This window comes from Acanthochromis polyacanthus, chromosome 9 (assembly GCF_021347895.1).
Source record: "Acanthochromis polyacanthus isolate Apoly-LR-REF ecotype Palm Island chromosome 9, KAUST_Apoly_ChrSc, whole genome shotgun sequence".
Classification (NCBI taxonomy): domain Eukaryota; kingdom Metazoa; phylum Chordata; class Actinopteri; family Pomacentridae; genus Acanthochromis; species Acanthochromis polyacanthus.
This window is the reverse complement of record NC_067121.1, coordinates 10,326,766-10,347,808: the sequence shown is the minus strand read 5'-3', so window position 1 is coordinate 10,347,808 and position 21,043 is coordinate 10,326,766. Positions and strand designations below refer to the sequence as shown.

The 21,043-nt window shown below is 37.7% G+C and overlaps 1 protein-coding gene across 1 annotated transcript in view; it reads right to left on the bottom strand.

The window, feature by feature from the left end:
• LOC110953195 (contactin-associated protein-like 4) overlaps positions 1-21,043 on the bottom strand; it is a 180,053-nt gene that overhangs the window by 9,862 nt on the left and 149,148 nt on the right. The window contains exons 19-21 of the mRNA XM_051952983.1: positions 16,247-16,471; positions 12,340-12,473; positions 4,543-4,630 (exon numbers count right to left, since the gene is read on the bottom strand). Coding sequence (XP_051808943.1) covers positions 4,543-4,630; positions 12,340-12,473; positions 16,247-16,471 — 447 coding nt within the window. The remainder of the gene's footprint in view (positions 1-4,542; positions 4,631-12,339; positions 12,474-16,246; positions 16,472-21,043) is intronic.

Sequence of the window (21,043 nt, the reverse complement as noted above, 5' to 3'; positions counted from 1 at the left end):
GTATTTTAAAATCTGTTGTGCATGTATTTGTCTTCTTTCCTAAGAGAAGAAGCACAACAAAAAAAACTGAGACTGCCAATTCTGGATCCATGATGCCCATCAATATTCAATCATAAAAAAATGCCAGACATGCAGGTGCTCGCCGCCCTCCATTTACAGCAGACTGGCTGTCAATTATTCTGCATCCAGTCCATCACTCTGCTAGACAAATGTGCACTCTCCACCTCTGTCTGGTCATTTCATTGACTTCAACTCCTCCATCATTCACCTCCGCTCCTTCACAGCGGCGTAAACAGCAGCTGTGAAAGCCGACATTCCCGCAGTAAACAGCAGCATCAGTGTCTGTTGAAATGACTGAGAGGTGACTGTAGATTTTTTTTTTTTACCAGGACAGGTCTGCATGTTGATTAGAGCAGCGGGAAACATCGCTGCAGCCTGGAAGCTTGTCGCAGCTTTTTCACCCCATCACCTCACCTCTCAGTCGCTCTGTATTCCATCCAGATCCATTAGTCAGGCTGATGGATGACAGGGCTGGAGGAGAGCGACAGAAAATCTACTTTCCTGCTGCTCTTCTGATCCTGATCCGACTCTCTGCCTCCTTGTGGTTTGACAGGAAGGGTCACGTGCCGACATGACGGGGCTAAAATAGGTTGTGAAACACTGAGCTGTGTGACAACATACTGGAGCTCTACATCAGAGTGACATAGCATGTAGATTTAGTTTACACATTTGCTTTAACTGGGATGAAAAAAATGGCAACGGATGTGAATATTTACAAAACAAAAAATGTTCTGAAATGACATTTTTCTGTTCAACATTGACCAATTTATTGCCCGCTAGCGCAAATTACTATAATTTCTCAGCATCAAGAAGCCTCTCAAACATCAGTTGCAGCCTCAGTCAATCTCTGTTGCATTTAATAAAAAGAATGAAAAGAATAGCATAATTTCATGTTCTTGTGTGGAGCTATAAGCGTCCTGAGATTAAGGACCTTCCATATAGACTATTACTACAATGTCGAACACTCAATAAACTGCATCAATAAAAGCACAAACAGTGGGGTGTAGTTTAATGATACATAATCAACAGTTACATGTACTGCTGGTTATTGTGCACAACACATTACAAGACTCTAGCAAAGGGACTCTAAAACTTCAACAAGCTATATCTATGCAAAATGAGTCATTTTTTTAAAACTTGATATAACTTGACAGTAGTGACAGACAGCCCTTATGAAAGCTGCTATAAATACATGACTTGTGTTTTTACCAATATATAATAATAGCTGCTGTAATTCCATTTAAATCAACAGAACAGTTGTTGTGACTCTTATCTGTGTTAGCTATGACTGCAGCCTCCCAGTCTTTCGGTCTATTCACAGTTTATGTCAGTTTGTCTTTGATGGAGCTGCTCTGCGAGAACATGAATAAGTCGTGAAAGTGCCAATTACTGTCCCATCCCAACACTTTTGGAGATCACTGTCCAGGACTCCACGGTTAAGCGGATAAATCATGGCACCAAAGCAACCTGGGTTGGTGACTATTTGCAGTGAAACATCTATTACATGGACTCTTATGTAAAGGTGGTGATGGTGACATGGTATGCTGGAGCTACAGCTGAGGTTTTACAAAAGAAAAATATAATATTACATGCTCCCAAAATGTATTAATACAACAATCTAAGGTCTTTGTCCTTTGTCGCTAGTTCTTACAAGTAATTAATTTTTCACTTAGGGTTTGGAAATTAATTAATTATGGATGTTTTCGGGCCAAAAATGACCCACACTGCACACTTAACAGAATTTCAGCTCAGCCTGCTGCCAAAGCTTCAGCTATTTATACTGTAATGTATGAGGAAATGCAACCTAATCAAGTCCACTCAGTTAAATTTAACAAAGCTTGCACAATGTTTGACATCACTTGCTATAAATCTAGTGGTTTAGGTCAACAAACACCTTCTCTCACTGGATGAATGCCACAGGTAGCTGTATAAAGTTGTCTGAGACAGGCATCACACAAATGTGGCAAATTCATATCAATACGTCCTGTATACAGGGTGTAGCCTTCCAGTGCTAAAGTGCCTTAAACCTGCATTCTTTCTAACAGCCAGTAGGGGGCGACTACTTTGCTTTCTAAAGAAATCTGGTTGTATCGTGATATATGCGGACATGGCAATATTTCTCACATGATTTACTTACTCGGAACACATTTTGACAATGAGTTTATCATGTCAGTGGCTAGTTTTAAGCCACCTTCAATTCATCAACGTGTTCATATTGGAAATTATCATCACATTTAGAGGGAAATGGACAATGAAGCAGCACCTTGAGTTTGAAAAACCAGAGGCAAGACAATATGGTAGCTTTTTGTCAGTCAGAAGCACCCCTTGTTCCCTACATTCAGTTTCAAAATACTAAGATGGCAACAGTCAAAATGCAATAGAACAGGTTTTAAAATGGAAGCACGCAAGCCAATGGATGAAGTCACTGTAGCTACATCCTTATTTATGTACAGTAATTGCTTGTATATGACCATATTATTGTTCTTAGTGTTCATCTTAGTTTCTGTTCTTAGAGAAATGCTACTAAAAGGCGTAATAAGAAGATGTTTTTCATTGCACTGACCTAAATCACAGCATTGTGACTGGTGAACAAGCGATTGAAGTGTTGTGCTAACACAACTTGTTGATCTTTAATAGTTTTGTCGAGCCAACTGTTTGTCTGATCCACAAATATATTCTCTTCCTCTCCAGTGCAGAAATGGAAGCTGGCCTCTCATCCATCATTTCTCCACCCAACACAACACAATTCAGAGTCAAGAGGTTGCTTAACTAGTCATTTTCAACAGTCTCTGGCTGAATTCACTTACACAGAGTAACAAATGGAAATACAATACAGTAAAAATAGGGTTGACTATGAATGTCTCAGCAAAATGGCCAGAAAACTTAGAGATCACAAAAGGGAACTGGAGTTATCTGATTATTTCACAGCCTCAAATATAATACACTTCTGTAAAACAAAACAAAAAAACAATAAAACAAAAAAGGGTCATCAATACAACAAGGTAAATGTGACAGTTTTGTGTGGAATATAATGCTGTATCTCATCATGCAGTCTTATCCAAATTAGCCACGAAATGCTCTTTGTTTCATTTTTCTTACCGTAGTTTTGGTAAAATATTGCAGGTTCATGGCAACCTTTCCTCCTTTCTTCTCTTTGGTTTATCCTCTTTACTATTAGAAAGTGAAATTCTTTTAAGACTCTTAGGGCAGCATGAAATCTATTCCTCACAAACTCAGTCAGAGAAAACAAAAGAAAGTGGATTATGTATGAAATAAATATGGTCAAACATTCTTGTGAGCTAATGCAATATATGCTATCTTATTATTCTGTTTGGGATTATTTATTTAAGACCTGGGCAACAGAGAGTGCTCGAGAGTACATAGCATAACTGAAGGGTCCAAGATGTGGTTCCTGCAGTAATTTTACATGTCTGTTAGCATTAGCATCAACTCTATAGCTGCCCACAACATCTTGTTCTACAGAGTCAGGTTCAAGTATAACAAGAACCTGATGAAATTACCAGTTTAAGTAGTTTTGTGTTTGCAGCTTGACTCAGCACAACTCAGGATGATGAAGCGGTAGATATTTTCATCTTCATCCTAACAGCTTTGGGCGACATTTATTTCTGAAGATCTTAAAAGGTGAAGTCAATGTAAAAGTACCTTATATGTTAGTGTTTTTATCAGCCAGCAGGGGGTGACGCCATTGGTGGCAAAAAGAAGTCAGACTGCATAGAAGTCTATGAGAAAATGGCCCTAATTCTTACTCAGTTTGTTACCTCAGTAAACATTCTCCAATGGGTTTATGGTCTCAAAAGCTAGTTTTAACTCTTCAATAAAACAGAGTGTTCATTTAGTAAAATATGGTCCCATTTAGAGGAAAATGGGCGATAAAGCAGATACATTTTAAGGCCTGGCTACCTTAACATTGACAAATTGCTACCATTTTACCAAATCCAGTTTCAAAAATTGAGGGAGTTAGAAGCAGAGTGGCCTAACCCACAAAAGACCCAAACTGAGTTTTATATAATTTCTGTAATATTTTATGGTCTAGATTTTAGTGGTGAAGTGCTCTAACCCACAACCCAAATATAATGTTACAGTGGTGGTTTGAATGTTAGTTTTTGAGAAAAATGGGTTCAAAGTTTTGTGTTTTCAAGAATGGTCTAAGTGACCACTTAAAATCAGCTTCAAAATAATAGCACACAAATCAATGGGATATCTCCCTTAATTTATTGTCTATTCTTGTGTATGCCTGCTCGTGCTCAAATTTGGTGAAATGCCATTAAAAACTCAAACAAAAAGATTTAATATAGTGTACAGAGCTGCGTCCCAGCAGGAACTTGAGTAAAATTTCACAGAAAGCACATGCTGAGTGTCAGATGAGGTCAAACATCTCAGAGCTTTTATTAAAATGAATGTCAGGCTGAGTGCTTGCAAACCAACAGGGTCTCTATGCTGCTCTTACTGCCTCCTACTCACCATGCACTCTGCCCAAAACCAGTGACTTGATTGCATTAAATTCTCCATCAGATGTCAGGTTGAAGTCCTCTTTGGCATTCTGGTCAATCTGAAAGGAAAAAAAAAATATAAAGATTTTGTTGTTTCCTGTCTCCTTAACAGACTAATGGCATTCAGATTTTGTCAGGTACCAATTTTCAAAAGAGTCATTTTATTTTTTTACCAGCCACTACTTCCTTCAGTATCCAAACAGCAGCTATTTCCTTTCCATTTGCTTGTAGTTTTTTTTTTTTTTTTTTTTTTTAGAACTGTGCAGCTGTTTCCTTTATGTTTCATCTCACCAGCTCAGCTTGGGAAATAAGCCATACTTGCAATGAAAAACATTCAGTCATTTTAATGAGGGCGGGTCTACAGAAAGCCTCACCATGTGGCTGAAGAGGAGAGCTGGTCTGAACTGAAACCTGAAGTTTCCAACTGAACTTTAGAATTCAAATGCTGTTTAACACCAAAGCTTATGTTTTAGTTTTCAGTCAGACAGTCTAAGCTTTGTAAGTAGCAATTATAAATACTGATTACTTCTTTAGTGTATCACCAGATTTGAAATAACACTTAATTAGGGTCGCATACTTCTTTTTTTAATCTTAATTCAAATGATACAGACTCACCTTTCTGTCTAAAGCACTACGTCTTGTGTGTGTTCGTTTGTGAATTATTTTGGTGAGAGAAAACATGAAAAGGGATGTTTCAGTTTATTGCTAATATTTTTGCTCTATATTTCTGTCAGGTTTTGGAGTGGTGTGTGAAAGGGTCGTGAGCTGCAGGTTGAAGTCTCATCTCTATGGATGTGTTTAAAAAGGAACACAGAGTGAGGTGAGATGTAGCAAAGCAAACGTAAGTACATCGCCTTGAATCATAAATCTCTGAACAAAACTTAAGGCAGTCAATCCAGTATATGCTGAAATACTTCATTCTGATGGTCCAACATATCAAATTGCTATAAGTAAAGCTACAATTCGACAGTTCATGGACAGATACAAGAGAGGAGGTAAAGGGTCTGGAATTAAAGAGAGCTGTGGTTCTTCAGCAAGTGTGAAATCATTCAGGAGAGATAGAAATGCCGAAGTACAGTTGGTGTATCTTGCTATCAAGTTATGTATGTCCATATAGATGCAGTTGAAGTTTGTGCAGAATAAACTAAACACAGACTGCTACATTAAAATAAGTTAAATTTGAAACACCTTACAAAGGAACTTAGGCCACCTGAGAGTTGTTTTCAGTTTTGCTGGCCTTCAGTTGCAGTTTGAGCCAAAAAAGAAAAAGTGATGAGCTCCCAGTGGTAATGCTGATATAACTGGATAACTATTGAGGTAGCCTGAAGCAAACATTGATAGTTTAGACCAGACACTGACCAGCACTCCTGTGCCAACATATTACCATGTGGGCCTGAGGTTTTTGTCTGTCAGTTCATTTTGTTGGAGGCAATTTGATAAAACACAGCTTATTGATATACATCCCATCTGAAAACAAGATAAAATAAATAAATTAGTAAAGGTCCAGTGTGTAGGAATGAGACAATAGGTATGGAATATAATATAATTACAAAGTTCTGTTTTTATTAGTGTACGATTGAATGAAATTAAGAACCATTTTGTCTTAAGTCAAAATGAGCACTTTATATCTAAGGAGCGTGGATTCCCTTCTGCCAAGTTGCAATAGTCCATAACAGATGAACCAAACTGGCTCTAAACACACTCAAAAACACGGCTGTACATCTCAAACACAAACACAGGGGCCTTTGCATTTGCTCCTTTTTAGCAGCCACCATTTGTTCTCCTACAAATTTGGAAGATGTGGTTTATTGACATGTCTGTAATCTGCAGAGTCACTTGATGCGTTTGAAGTGTTGAAGTAAATTTGCTCCCAAATGTGCAAAAAAAGTAAAGATTAAAACCCAGTGACTTGTAGTGAACATAGCTATTTCATAGTTTCCCACTTTATCATTCTTGTGGTCAGATTCAAATCTCCTGTTTTTCTTCTTTTTCTACTATGTTTTCATTTTCTTTGTGTTTCTCTCTGCTTCTTTGTCTGTGCCAGTCACTCTTTAATATTTAGTTTTCTTGTGCATCTTAGTTGATTGTACTTTTGTCCTGATTCCAGTTGTTTCTATTTACTTTGGTATATTTAGCCTGGTCTCTCCCGCTGTCCTTTGCCAGTATGTCTGTTTTACCTGCCTGAGTTCCTGTCTGTGTTCCTTTGTATACCTTTGTGCCCTTCCTTATGCTCTATTGTGCCTCCCAGTTGTGTTTGGATCCATTTTTTTCCCCTCTTTGGACTCTTTTGTTGAACTTTGTTTAACCTACTCTTTCACCTGAACTCCCTGGTTGCCTTCTGCTAGTTTCTCTGTCAGCCCTTGTTAACACCTTGACAAAGTTTTATCAAAGTTTAACTCTTGTTTGCTTCACTTTCCTGTCTGCTGCATGTTCTGCATTTAGGACTTTTCAGAGTTACGGTTAACAGTCTGGTTGATTACGTAAATATGCTTCCTATACCCAGAGAGAGCAATAAAACATAAACTTAAAATGACTCTTTAACTATAGACTTGAAAGTTGATTGAATAGACATTCACTGGAAGTCTTTTCACTACATGAAAAGTTTAATTTTTAAAAATGTATCCCTACAATTTGAAACACCAACACCTACCAATAGGAATGTCCCTGAGTCATTAAATGCTCAGCATCTGCTGACATCAAGTCCTAAGTGAACACAATTTTTTGAGAACATACACACTCTACTTACATTAACGTTATTAAAGTCAATAGAATGTCTATAATTAATAAGTGAATAGCTCCGCAATACTTTTCTACATCCAAGTTGTTCCTTAATGCTACACTTAGGGTGATATCAGCTAAAATGGGCCATTTAAGCTTTGGATGTCCTAGCCCCTCTGATTTTTAGAGCCAGTGACAGCAAATGGTCTCAAATGTTTGCCACAACTGTACTTAACATGAAACAACAGATTTTATTGGTCTGTGGTAGTTTTTGTGGGCGGAGATAAGATTCAAATCCACACTGCAATTTAAGCGATTTACCAAAAAGTGGCCCATTTTAGCTGATATCACCCTAATGCTACACAGGTGGTCGTAAACGTTGTTGTAAAGCTTCTGTTTCAAATGTAGTGTGGAGATGGTAAAATGCAATGTGGCTCCACAAGTCCCACAAGATGATAGTCTCTACACACGTCAGAAAATGTAGATTAGCTGTCGTACTTGGCTTCACCACCAGGTAGAGTCTCTTACTGTTTAGTACTGTAGCAACTCAAGCAGGTGATCACTCATAATAGCATTTTTTTTTAACAAGGGCCACCATGATAAAGACTTTTGTGCAGCTTAATGACCTCCAGTCACAGTTTGTGTGTTTAAAACAAACTGTGATTGACTCGTATAGAGTTCCTATAGCTCAGTGGCATACTGTTGAGGAAATTTCACTCTTGGTTCTGCAAAGTTTGCTGTAGTGGGGTGTTTATTGGTATTCCGGCATACGGTGGGCTTACAAACACAGAGCATGAGCCTGTGAAGATAAGCCGACCCAGAACATTTGGAGATTTCCCAATTTATAGGAATATCAGAGGGTAGGGAGGGGCTGTATGCAAATACAGAGGGTAAAACAAAAGGAACATCTCAGAGGAAAGGTTGGGGGGTTGTAAGTAAATACTAAGGTAGACAGTGGTTAATTTGCGTATAGTTCAATCGAGGGTAAGACAACAGAACAAAAGTGCAATTGGATAACAGGAGGTAAGACGGGGGTATGGCAGACAGTAACAAAGGATGAGTCTGGTGACATGTAACAGTAGTGACAATATGTGGGCTATTTCTCCATCAATACATAACAGAAATAACTTCATGTGAAAGTTGACAGAAACATGTTTGCATAAGGCAAATGTCCATTGTGCTCTGTTATTAGATGAAGGATTAATTAGGCTGCTAATTATTGATTAATAAACCTATTTAAAATTTCCATCCCTATTGTCCTGCTACAAAATGTGCTCTACATTTTATGACACCTGTGATAGGATAAATAGGAATTTAGCTTCATGTTGATACAAATCAGTTAGAAAATGCCTTGAGTAGCCCCAATCCAGATTTTTGAAACTGGATCAGAGCACCCCTACCTATCAGTGGTTTGAAGAAACTCACTTATTGTATGTAGATGGTAGAGAGCATTTTGCAAACAAGGTTGCTCTGATAATAAAACAAAAAGCTCCAGGTGAAGTTCACACCGCCTTAAATTGACATGATTTATTTAAGAATAGATTTTCCCATATTATCACCTGGAGTGTTTTTATTCCATCATCTGAACAGGGAATGCACTTTGATGTCTTGATGAGTTGTGCTGCGGAGACAATGATTTAAGTTAGTGCTTAATTTTTCTATCACTGACAAAGTGTGATGTACTATTTTAAAGCTCTATTAGAGTGTTGTTAGTAACCCTAAAAGGGAGTAAACACTGCACCTCGGTCTCTAATATACCAGCATGGAAACCGAGGACACGTTTATTAGTAGCCCAAAGTGATTTAGTCCTCTGTGGGTCATTTTTCAGCTGGTCAGAGGAGATATGATGTAGTGGAGATTGCATCCCACTGCCCCTTTAGGAAACAGCCGGCTGAAAGTTCATCTGACGTCCCAGAAGCATGTTGCTAACAATACAATGATTCAAGGTGATGGAAACCGGCAAGATGAGATGCAACTCATATATCACTGGTGCCTCAACACAGTGAATCAAGACGAAGTCACCTTGTATTTCATCTCACAGTGTTGATAATTATAGCAACATTCAGGCTCCTGGTTAGATGGAGTTTACCTCATGCATCATGTGAGGTTGTTAACAAGATGAGACACTCAGTAGATCCAGATTTGATCTGGATGCTTCATATTTCATTGTGAGTGGTTTTAATTGGTAGTTTGTTCCTGGTGACCTGCTGTAACTCAGCTTAAAACACAGGGAGTTTATTATATTATCGAGAGCAACAACATAGTGGTGTAGAAATGAGACAAACACACACATTTGGTTGTCTTCAAATGACCAAATGTGGCGACTTACTGTTTCATGATTGGGAAAACAAATCATATTAAATGTTCAAAATTGTCATATTTTCATGGGAAACAAGTGGAATTTTGACAAAAATAGCATGTTGTGGTGATATCTTTTTGGACTGTTTCTACTAAAGATAAACATTGTACACAGAAAAGAGCAAATTAAATTCATTGACGCTGTTGAACCTGACTGCAACAACACTGAAAAGCAAAGCTTAAATTTGCTGAATGTCAGGCGCAAATATTATCAAGCTCAGCTCGTGAAAAATGAAAGCTGAGTATTCATCTATACTTTGGGATGTTTAGAACACAGCATATAGGTGGAAAACATGATGAAGCTGCAGGAGGGATTTAGTTTCTCTTTTTTTCACCTTGAAACTGGGTGGAGACTGTTGAAATGTAATCAGCATAACGTGCGGCTGACCACATCCGTGAAGAGGCAACCTTTTTATAAGTATAGGAAGCATAAAAGATGTCTGAGCCAACAGAAAACAACTTCAAGTACTCTTCAGTCTGGAAGTCTGGAAGTCTGCACTTGAGCGTGAGCATGCGCCATTTCATGAGGTGGATCTGAACAAGTGGGCGTTTTCCACAAATTTCTGACTGGCAAGTTGTGAAAGGACAGTGGAAAAGTGCATGAATAATGTAAGCCCTGCAAATATCGAACTCTCAAAGGAGATGATTAACATATTTAACTTTTTTTTTAAATAATGCACACCATATTGTTTTAAAAAACAGACTAAGTCTAAGAAAATGACTCTTGAAAGAGCATTCGGCTATCAGTTTGAGGCTGCCAAAAGTGAGAGTGAGCAGCTTTTCTACTTATGAGAGAAGTTTTTACTGGTTTTGGCCGTTTTTAATGAGCATGGAAAATACAGTTTTACTCACTGTACACTTGCAACATGGAATATCCTGCAGAAAAGTTTGAGAAATTCTATTTTTAGGGCAGATCTGATTTTAGCTTCTTATTTTACTTTCACCTTCTCTTGTTTTAGTTGATTCGTTTGTTTTCACACCATAAATGATCCAGTTATTGGCCTTATTATTTTATTACCTTGGCCTTTCAGTCATTTTATTACTCTGCCAAGGAACACAGCGGAGTTATGTGATGATCTGCATCTGTCTGTCTGTTCGTAACATTATTTAAATTCATCCATCCATTCTCTATACACCGTTTTATCCTCACTAGAGTTGCGGGGGGTGCTGGAGCCTAATCCAGCTGACTCGGACAAAGGCACCCTGGACAGGTTGCCAGTCTGTTGCAGGGCTACATATACAGCCATGGCCATAAGTTTGGACACAGCATGACTTACTATGTCTGTTTTGATGTCTATTACAGAACATAACTAATATTTTTTGACAGCACCAGTTTAATTAGTCAACAAATCAACAAGGGATATAATATTATCAATAAATTCCAACAATTGGAACAACTTTGTTCCCAAAACATAATATTAGAAGAAAATAACAAAAAAATGCAGTACTTTCACAACCGAATTTGGTAAGAATAACAAAATGACACCAAACTCTTTTGATGTTTTTTTTTAAAATATGAAACTTAATATAGTTCTCAGGAGTTGTGTACTGTATTGTAAGTGACAATTTTGTGGTATTTTCTAAGATTCACAAGCGTCATGGTACTTGTGTCCAAACTTATGGCCATGGCTGTACAGACAAACAATCACACTCACATTCACACCTACGGGCAATTTAGAGTCATCAATTAACCTCAGCATATTTTTGGACTGTGGGGGGAAGCCGGAGTGCCTGGAGAAAATCCACACATGCACAGGGAGAACATGCAAACTCCATGCAGAAAGATCCCAGGCCAGGATTTGAACCGGGAATCTTCTTACTGCAAGGCGAAAGTGCTAACCACTAGCCCACTGTGCAGCCTATTTAAAAATAGACTAATGTATTTACATGAAATTTTCAGGGACGGTCAGAAATGACACAAGGACCACCTAATTAGATAGCAGCACAGTGTTACTGTAACTATGACAACAAGCAAACACTGCATCAGCTGCCTGCTGATGATCACATGATAGGGATCCTATTACAAATCGACCGTTGCAGATTCATGGGGACTTATCATCGGAAATGATACAAGGAACAACTGATTAAATTGTGGGGGTGTTTCCAAGTCCCATCAATTCCCACCGCCCACTACATATTTAGATCGTTTGGTATCCGTACATAACGTACACATGCAACACAGGTCATTTTGTTTGTGGGTACATCTATTTTAAATGGCCACATTCTGTGTTGTTGTGATTTCTGATCATCAATAACTAATAAAGAAATGTTGCATTTCATCAAATATTACTGCATATCTGACAATACCACATGGGAAAATGAAAAGCCTTGGCGGAGTGCTGTGCTCTGAGTGTTTTTCTAGTTGCTACTATCATCCAAGTTTCTTTTTTTTGTGAGGACATCTTTTATTTTCTTACCTTTTCAATGAGGCCTTGAGACCTCAATGTCCTCCAAGTTTGAATAAAAATCATGATTTTGTCTTCACTTGTGTGAAAATGGAATCCTGCTCCCGTGTTTCTGATAATAAATAGAACCCTGAAATCATTTTGTGCTCCCTGAAATCTTCATTTGCTCCATTTGTTTTCATTAATTCAGTCCCAATCTCCCAAAACATGATTATTTATTCAGCTCTCTGTGGCTCTTGGTGCATTTTCTGGGTAATGCTGTGCAACATTGTGGTGTGTTTTTTTACCTGCACAGACACAGAGTCCGACAGTCTCCTGATGGTAATGGTGTGCAGCTGTCCGTTGGCCAAACTCCTCACTTTGCTCCTCAACACTTCAGCTTCTCTGCTGCTGTCCAGCCTGTATCTCACCTCCAGCTTATCTTCAAGTAGAAGACACACACAAAGACAAAGTTTTTCCAGCTTCCAGTTTTTTCTCTCTCTCTTGATAAAAACATCAAGGTCAACTTCTCTAATCTTTCTCCCCTTTAAGGATGTGTATTTCACCTCTGTGATGAATCAGAATGATGAGTATCTGAGTTAATAAAGCTCTCCCTGCTAAGAGGATTACGCTGTAATTCCCTATCAATAACAAAAGTCCAAATCTAATTAATTTTTCTAATAGTCAGAGCATTAAGGGGAAATTTAATGAAAGTGCTGTTATTTCTTAGGGCTTTGAAGATTTAAAAGACGGATAAGAAACCGTCCTTTGATTGCATACATATTAGCATTATTATAATATTCAGTTTTAATTAATCTCATAAGGAACATTTTATCATTATGATACACTACGTTCTTCATTATATTACAAGGTGCATTTACAAAACAAGGAATCCCTAATAGATGCAAGAGCTCATTCACTTCGCTGCATTTTCTCATAATACATGCATGAATTCCCAAAAACAAGACTCAGGTGACTGACTAAGCATTTCTTTGAGCTAAAGAGGTTTAAGAGGTCTACTGCAGAGGTTTCCCCCTAACTGCAGTAGAGGGGGAAAAAGGTAATAAGAAATGAGTGGGAAAAAGAGAAGGTTTAACCAAATCCTTCAGTTTAAGAGCGTGACTTCATGGTCAGCATGAAATCTTAATGCCCTGCTGTCCATCAGCTTTCTCTGTGTTATTAACAACAACAAAAAAAATCAGTTTGCAGCTAATCTAGCTGCAAAAATACAATTTTATTGGACTCCTGGATGCTGAAAATGTAATTCTACATCAAAGTATTTATGCTACCACTCTTAAAAGCCACACTATATTTTGTTTAACACAACATTTTAGCGATTTTTAAGCTGTTTATTTCAGCAAATCAGCCCACCAAATTCTTATCACTGCAGGGTCGCTCATCAGGTCTCAATGATAAGACCAGTGAACACTCTTTTTTTCCACCTACTAGCTGGATGGATTAAAAGGCAGTAGAGGCTGACAAGGGGGAATCTAGAGACAGGAAAGATCTGACAGATTCTGACAGATCTTGGTAAAGCTACACAGCAGCAAAGGAGAGCGAGAGGAGGAGCAGGAGAGGTCAATATCAGGAGGAGATGACAGGAAAAGGGAGAGAAGATAAGAGGAGGCAATTAATTGAAAAAAGTCGTGGGAGGAAGAGCATCGAAACAGGAAAGGACTCGAAGAGATTTTTACTGTGACAGCAAACCTGTTATTGTTTTCACCTTGTGAGTCTGTTGGCAGAAACTAACACAAAGGCAATAGCAGGTATTTATACGGTATAAAACATAAGTGGGTTCACCCTTGTGCAATGTCTCTAAAATCGCAAATGTCTCTAAATTCCATCGCTTCTCAATGTTTGCATTACTTCTAATTTGAAAAGGTAGTGTTCCTTTTTATGCACAATCAAAAACAAACCCTTGAGAAAGACTATAATGAAAATACAGCCTCTAAAAGTAGAAACATAAGTGAATACACCTATGATCACCCACACACAAACCTGGGATCACTGAAGGAAACTGAGTACATCTGTGATATCCAATCAGCCTAACTGCAGCTGTAACTAAATCTACCCACTCCCACCTGAAGAACATTGCTAGAATCAAGAGTTTCCTGTCTAGAGAATCTTGTTCATGCATTTATTTTCAGTAGGTTAGATTATTGTAATGGTGTCTTCACAAGTGCCAGACTCCTAACGAACACCAGGAAACTGGACTATATTACACCTCAAATCACTACACTGGCTTACTCTTAGTCAAAGGACAGACTTCAAAATCTTACTCCTGATCTACAAAACATTGAATGGTTTGAGACCAAAATACATCCTGAATTTACTAGCTCCATATGAAGCATCCAGAGCCCTCAGAACATCAGGGACAGGTTTACTGTGTTCTCAGAACCAGAACCAAAAATAGTGAAGCAGCATTCAGCTATTGTGCTCCTCAGCTGTGAAACAAACTTCCTGAATACCTGAGCAGACCTCAGATGTTCAGGAAGGCTCTTTTAAATTGGGCCTGAAAACCATAATGTTTACTGCAGCTTTCTCTTAGATGCTCCATCTATTTTCTTGACTTTTAATGCACTTTTATGCTTTATTTCTATGATGATCTAAACACTTACTTTGAAATCATCTTTATAATGAATTTTCTGAATGTATTTCTTTGCCATTGTAAAGCAGCTTGAATTCCCTTGTGCTACACAAATAAATTTGCCTTGCCTCAGCAAGCTGTGTCTATGTCTGCACCATACCTCCAGATGGAAAATAATTGGCAGAAAAACAGAGAAAACCTGATTGTCATTCTTCACAGGGATGGAAAAGGATACAGAAAGATCAGTGACCGACGAAAATCAGCAGTAATCACAAAGTATAAAATGAGCCACTAATCAGAGCCAAGGTGTCCTCCTGAAATGACAGTGTGCCATTTGCACAATCGAGCTCTGAAAAAGGTATGACGAGTACTTCAGACAAGGGTTATTAGTGGAAATCACAGTTTCTGTGACAGCTCAGACAATAGAAAAGATATTGCACAATGGAACCCTCTATTGCCAGTCTCCAAGAAAAAAAACAAAATTGTTCTTGGGCACAAAACGGCAGGATTAAACTTAGCTAAAGAGCATGAAAAGAAACTGGATGAATATTCTGATCACATTATTTGGTCAGACAAGATCAAGACAATTTTCTTCAGCTCAGATCTGGTCCAGCGTGTTTGGTATGAACCTGACGAGGACCACCACAGTGAATGCATCGTCCTGACAGTGAAGCACGGAGGTGGGAGTGTGGTGGCATGGGGCTATAAGAGAATACAATAATAGATGGATCCATGGAAACTTGTGACTAAACCAAAATGCTGGATAACAAGATGATTAAAGTATTCAGGATTTTGGCAGAAGAGGTATATTCCAGCATGGTAACAACCCAAAACTCATTGAAGACATTTAAGCACCATTGGCATCCTCAATGCTGAGAACGATTTAGTCTGCCAATAAAAACAGTTCAATATGCAACTTACTGAAACAAATTTGAAAATCTGTAAACTGTATAGACTTTTGTTGCATCAACTTTCTACTCTAAAACCTGTATTTTCAGCAGAGGTAATGCAAATTGTTAGTTTTTAATCATATACATGAACAAATACTCGATTGTTCCACTTACAACTAAAGCAAATATGAATAATTATTGGACAGGATTGTACTCTGTTTCTGTTTTGTACTGGTTGTCTGTCTGTGAGTAGACTTTATCAACACAATAACTATTATGAAATTTTACAGTTGTGTAGCTGAGACTCAAAATGAATGTAGAGTTAAAAGATGAGAGTTGTGCCACCCATGAATATGTTACATGTGAAAATGTGAACAAACATAATGATCAACGACTGAGAAAGAAAAAGACAGAAATGAAGAAAGAGTTAACAAGAAAGAGAAATAACAGAAGATGTTCAGAGGCTGGAAGAACAAGAGGTAACCATAAAAGGAGGCTTATAACAAGCTTTTAATGAATTAATAGACGATGTCAGCCTAAAGTCCAGAAGATGAAAAATACATGATGATGACAGAAATAAATAAGAGGAGATGTGACATAGATGGATTTCATCTGAACTTTCTGCTGTCCTATTTTCAATCGAAATATTAAACTGCTGGATAGAGAGGTGGACGCTGATAAGATTTAAAAGAGACTTCAAACTAACTCCTTCAAATAAAAGTGTCGCGTCCTCCTCACCGTGCTTGTTGACGAGCAGGGCCAGGTACTCTCTGTAGTAGGAGCTGACGTAGAGCAGCAGAGCAGGACTCTGGTTGGTTCTGAAGCTCAGCGAGATGTTCTCTCCTCTCAGCGTCATGTCGGAGTAGATGGAGGATGGCAGAGCGCTGCTGTTCCTGCTCAGCTCGTAGGGTTCTTTGAAGGTGTAGCTGACAGAGGATCCAGACTTGAAGCTGGCCGACACCTCTGGAGGAAGACAGACAGCAACAGGGGTTTCAGTACCAACTTTTGTTTAGCAGGATGAGACCTGGAAAGAAAGCTCCAGAGCCTTGAAGCTTTCTTTTTACTGCTTCCTCAAAGACAAATGATAGATTTTCCAAGTTTTCAGAAGAAGTACTCAGGCACTTATTCCTTGTTTGTTAAACACCTTTACAAAGCACTAGACCAGACGTATCAAATGGGGCCACGTCACTAATTTGATCTCAAGTGACCAGTAAAATCACAGCATGATAACCTACTAATAACTCCAAATATTTCCCTTTGCTTTAGTGCAAAAAAGTACATTCTGAAAATGTTCAACTTAAAGAACTATCTTTTTGCAAACCATGAACAAACTGAAATTTTTCAGAGAAATAGGTGTAATTTTGAACAATTTTATACCCCAGTTAAGATGAGATAAGATGAGATAAGAAAAAATGAACTTTATTTATCCCACAGTGAGGAAAGTTCACTGTTACAGCGACTCCAAATGAGAGAAAAAGAGTTTACACATTACAACTTACAGATCTGCAATGGCACAAAACATTTAGTCACAGGTATCTGGAAGTGAACAATATCGTATTTTACTTTATTATCAAAACAATTTGTCAAGGTCTACAAATTATTTTAAATGTACATTCATTCTCACATCTGTGTAGTCATTCTAACCGTCACACCATACAAACTGAAGTCAGAACTATTCAGGAAGAAGGTTAATTTATCCCTCTATCTTGTAAATTTAGAAAATTTAAACATAAAACAAATACATAAAAGTTGTGGCAGTGCAGTGAACATACTGAAAATAGCTGTTACGTTTACTGACAAACTGTAATTTTGACACTTTTGCCAAGTCATCCAGTGGGCCGGATTGGACCCTCTGGCAGGCCGCTTTTGGCCCGCATGCCGTATGTTTGATACCCTGCAATAGGTTGTGTGTGGCAATAGGGAACTGTCACGTGCAGCTATGTGACAGACCCAGAGAGGATTTCCCATAAATAAACACATGAAGGGAAAAGCACTCATTATGTTTCTTTCAACAGCATCCAACCTGTAACCTCTATAGCTGGACGGCATCCAAAGGAGAAAAAAAAGCTTGCTCTTTTGCTCAAAAAATGCAGGATGAAACTTTGCTAAACAGCATGAAAAGTGATCTGATTAATATACTGATCACATCATTTGATCAGATGAAGAAGAAAAACTTTTTTTTCAGCTGAGACACACATTTGGCATGAATGAGACGAGGACTACCACAGTGAATGCATAGTCCTGACAGTAAAGCACGGAGGTGGGAGCTTAACATGGGGCTGCATTAGAAGCTATTTATAGAACTGAACTATGAACACCTGTGACTTTATCAAAACACTAGCTGACAAAATATTCTCAGTCTGGAGAAGCTTGGCAGAAGAGGAATATTCCAGCATGATAATGCTTCAAAATACAAAGCTGAAATCTGACAAACTTGTTTAAATATATTTTATACAGATTCACTTTAAATGACACAACAGAAAAAAATTAGGGATGTTGCTTTAAAAAGACAATGATGAAAATGTTCCAAGCATCAAAACAACGTTAGCATTAGCAACATTTTAGCTGAACGCTTTGAATAAGGAACAAAACAAAACTATTATATGCATAAGATTTTGTGTTATTCATGTGTCTAAGCATTTAGTTGATCTATTTTTTTAGCAAGATGATATGGTGTTTTCCTAGAAAGCTGAGTCAGATGTCTGAACAGCATTACACTGATATTTGACCTTCTACAACACAGGACTATGTAGGGATTTTAATTCTAAATTATCGGTTATATAAATAGAACTGTTTAATCTAATTCAATCCAATAATTTGTTCTATAAGCTTTTCCAGCAAAGGTGGGACATAATAGGTAAAGGAAATCCAACACAAAAGAACCGAAAACAACAGCTTCATAGTTTGTATCATTCAGATTAATCAGCATCCCTCTCGTTGTCTCAACAAAAAACTGAACGAAAGCCCTGATTTCTAGTGCAGGGCCTTTATATGTATATTATAATACTGTGTTCAACTCTTGTAGTTCTAAAGTTCAGGATTAGTTTCACTGCCAGAACCGAAACTCAGCAGGATTAAAATGTTGCAGTGATTCACCAGCCTAATGGCTCTAAAATCTTTTACCACCATTATTATTTTGCTTTTGTTTCACGGATAGATTTGTTGTAAAGTGGAATTATTGACCCGTTTCCTTGCATGACGAGCATTTATTTCACTTTGCAGCACGCCCTTTGTTTTTCTTTTACTTCAGTAGTGATTCAATATTACCAGGAGGAGGATAATTGTTTTCCTGACAAAGAGTAATTCATGTATTTACAGCAAATTCTCATTTTCAATATTAGAATAAATTACCCAAGGTTACTGGATAACTCTGTGTCACCCAATTAGGTTGCAAAAAAACCCAAAACAAAACAAAACAAAAAAACAAGGCTGCTCTCAAAATACCACAAAAAGAAAAGTTCAGCTCAGTTTCTCTGCAGCTTTAAACACAGCTGTATCACTGTAAGGTTTCACAAAAGCATCAAAGCAGTTAAAACACACTTTAATCTGTTGACGTAGATGCAAATAAGTGCAGTCGATACAGCAGCTGGTATCTACTGCACTTAAAAGTCCTCTTTAAACAGCTGAACTCACTGACATTGTTGAAGCCAGACATAAAAATCAATGTGATGACGCGTTCTTAATGCAATGAATGTAACATCAAACAAATGATTTAAATAGACTCTAGAGGCTCATTGCATGAAACCTTTGATGTCATATGGTAGCTAAGTTCTTCTTAATGAGCTTTAAGTGCAGTAAAAACAGAAAAGGGTTCCGTGAAAGAAAATAATGTTTAACTGTTATGCTTTTGGCTGTCTTGCTTTAAAATTCATTTGCCTTCTGTGTCTTTGGCTGTTGTGTGGTTGTCTGCCTCTGTCTTAGCACCAAACGTTTGTACTCTTTATGTCCAGAAACCTGAGCTGACTGAATGGATGTTTTATGTAAACTTCACCTGCTCTCTGTGAGTTTGCATTAGACCACTTGGACTTGTTAATATTAAAATGTATTGCTATTTGTATGGATATATTGCAGTATAAGTACATTAGAACTCTTTATGGGTTTCTCAAAGTCATCTTTGTTTAAAAAAATGAAGATTTCATTTGCAAAAACAGGTAACTTTGTTTTTAGAAAACTCATTTTTTTATTGTTTACTTGAGATAATAATAATAATAACACTAATAATTTATTTTTTCTCTATTTTGTCATGTATTTTACTACTGAGTCAAATCCACTCAACTTCAGTTTGATTGATATTATCTCAAGTAAACAATAAAAAAATAGTTTTCTGAAAATTTATCAAAACGGAGTTATCTGTTTTTGCAAATGAACTCTTCAAATGTAAAGAACAAAAGTAAGAGCAGCAATTATAAGAAAAAAACAAAACAAATGCACAATAAAAACATTCTCTAAATTATTAATTATTAGTATATTTTGTTCAGTTTTTTTTTCTGATTCACCACTTGACACTAAAGCCAGACTCACACTACAGTAGTTTTGGACCAATATCCCCTGTTTCAGAAAGAAATCTGATCTGGGATCTTGGTTTCATCCAATATTTGATAATGTGTGAGGTTTACAGATCCAGTCTGAAACCTCTTGAACTTCTCACAGATTCATCAGGGCCAGCCCAAAAATATGAAACATTTTTAGGTTTAGATATTTCCGAGTTAAAATCTGAATGGTTATGATCGTCATGATAGTTGTTACTAAGAAATGGTAATCATTTTAGCTCTTGAGGCTAAAGCTAGCTACAGATAATAAAAGCGAAACCATCAGTGCTCCCTAAAGAATAGAGAAACCCTGTTGGCCACATCTTCTCAACCAGAATCTAGACTCATTTAGTCTTTAGCTGTTGTTGTTTTCCCTCCACTGTTAAGTATTTTGAGCTTTGCAGCAAGTCGTGCACCACTAACTCCATTTTGTTTATATCTGCTTCCCCATGAGATGGTGCACTGCTCCCTCTAGCATATTTGACTTGATGATATCCTGTCATGTGGGAGGCACCATTACTTTCACATCTTGTCGTGTTTGAAAACAGAATACTATCTGAAATGTCTCATTCTATGCGTGATGCAACCTGATTTCATCATCTGTTAGGATTTTAAAACTCCTGTAGTGTGTTATCTGCCTTTAAATACCTTCTCTGGGTGATTCTGAATAACTGTCTCGTTGCATTCTTGTATTTAATGTCAATTGCATCTTCATCCTTTAGTCTTGTAAGGCATATCTGAAGATTTATCCTATTAGAGTGCCATTAAAAGCAACTATGTGCCATAACCAACTGATTAGACGCCATCTCTATGGAGATGCAGACATAAGAGTTGATCCTCAGACTGAAGGTCTCTGCTTGAACAGTTTCCTGATTGGACTCCTTCATTCTCTCACCAAAGGAGGCCGACACATAACAACAGCTTTAACCTTGGCTGGTGAGATATATGAGCTAATGAAAGTAAATGTTGAAGCAGAGAGGAGGAGATGGAGACTCAAAGTGTCACC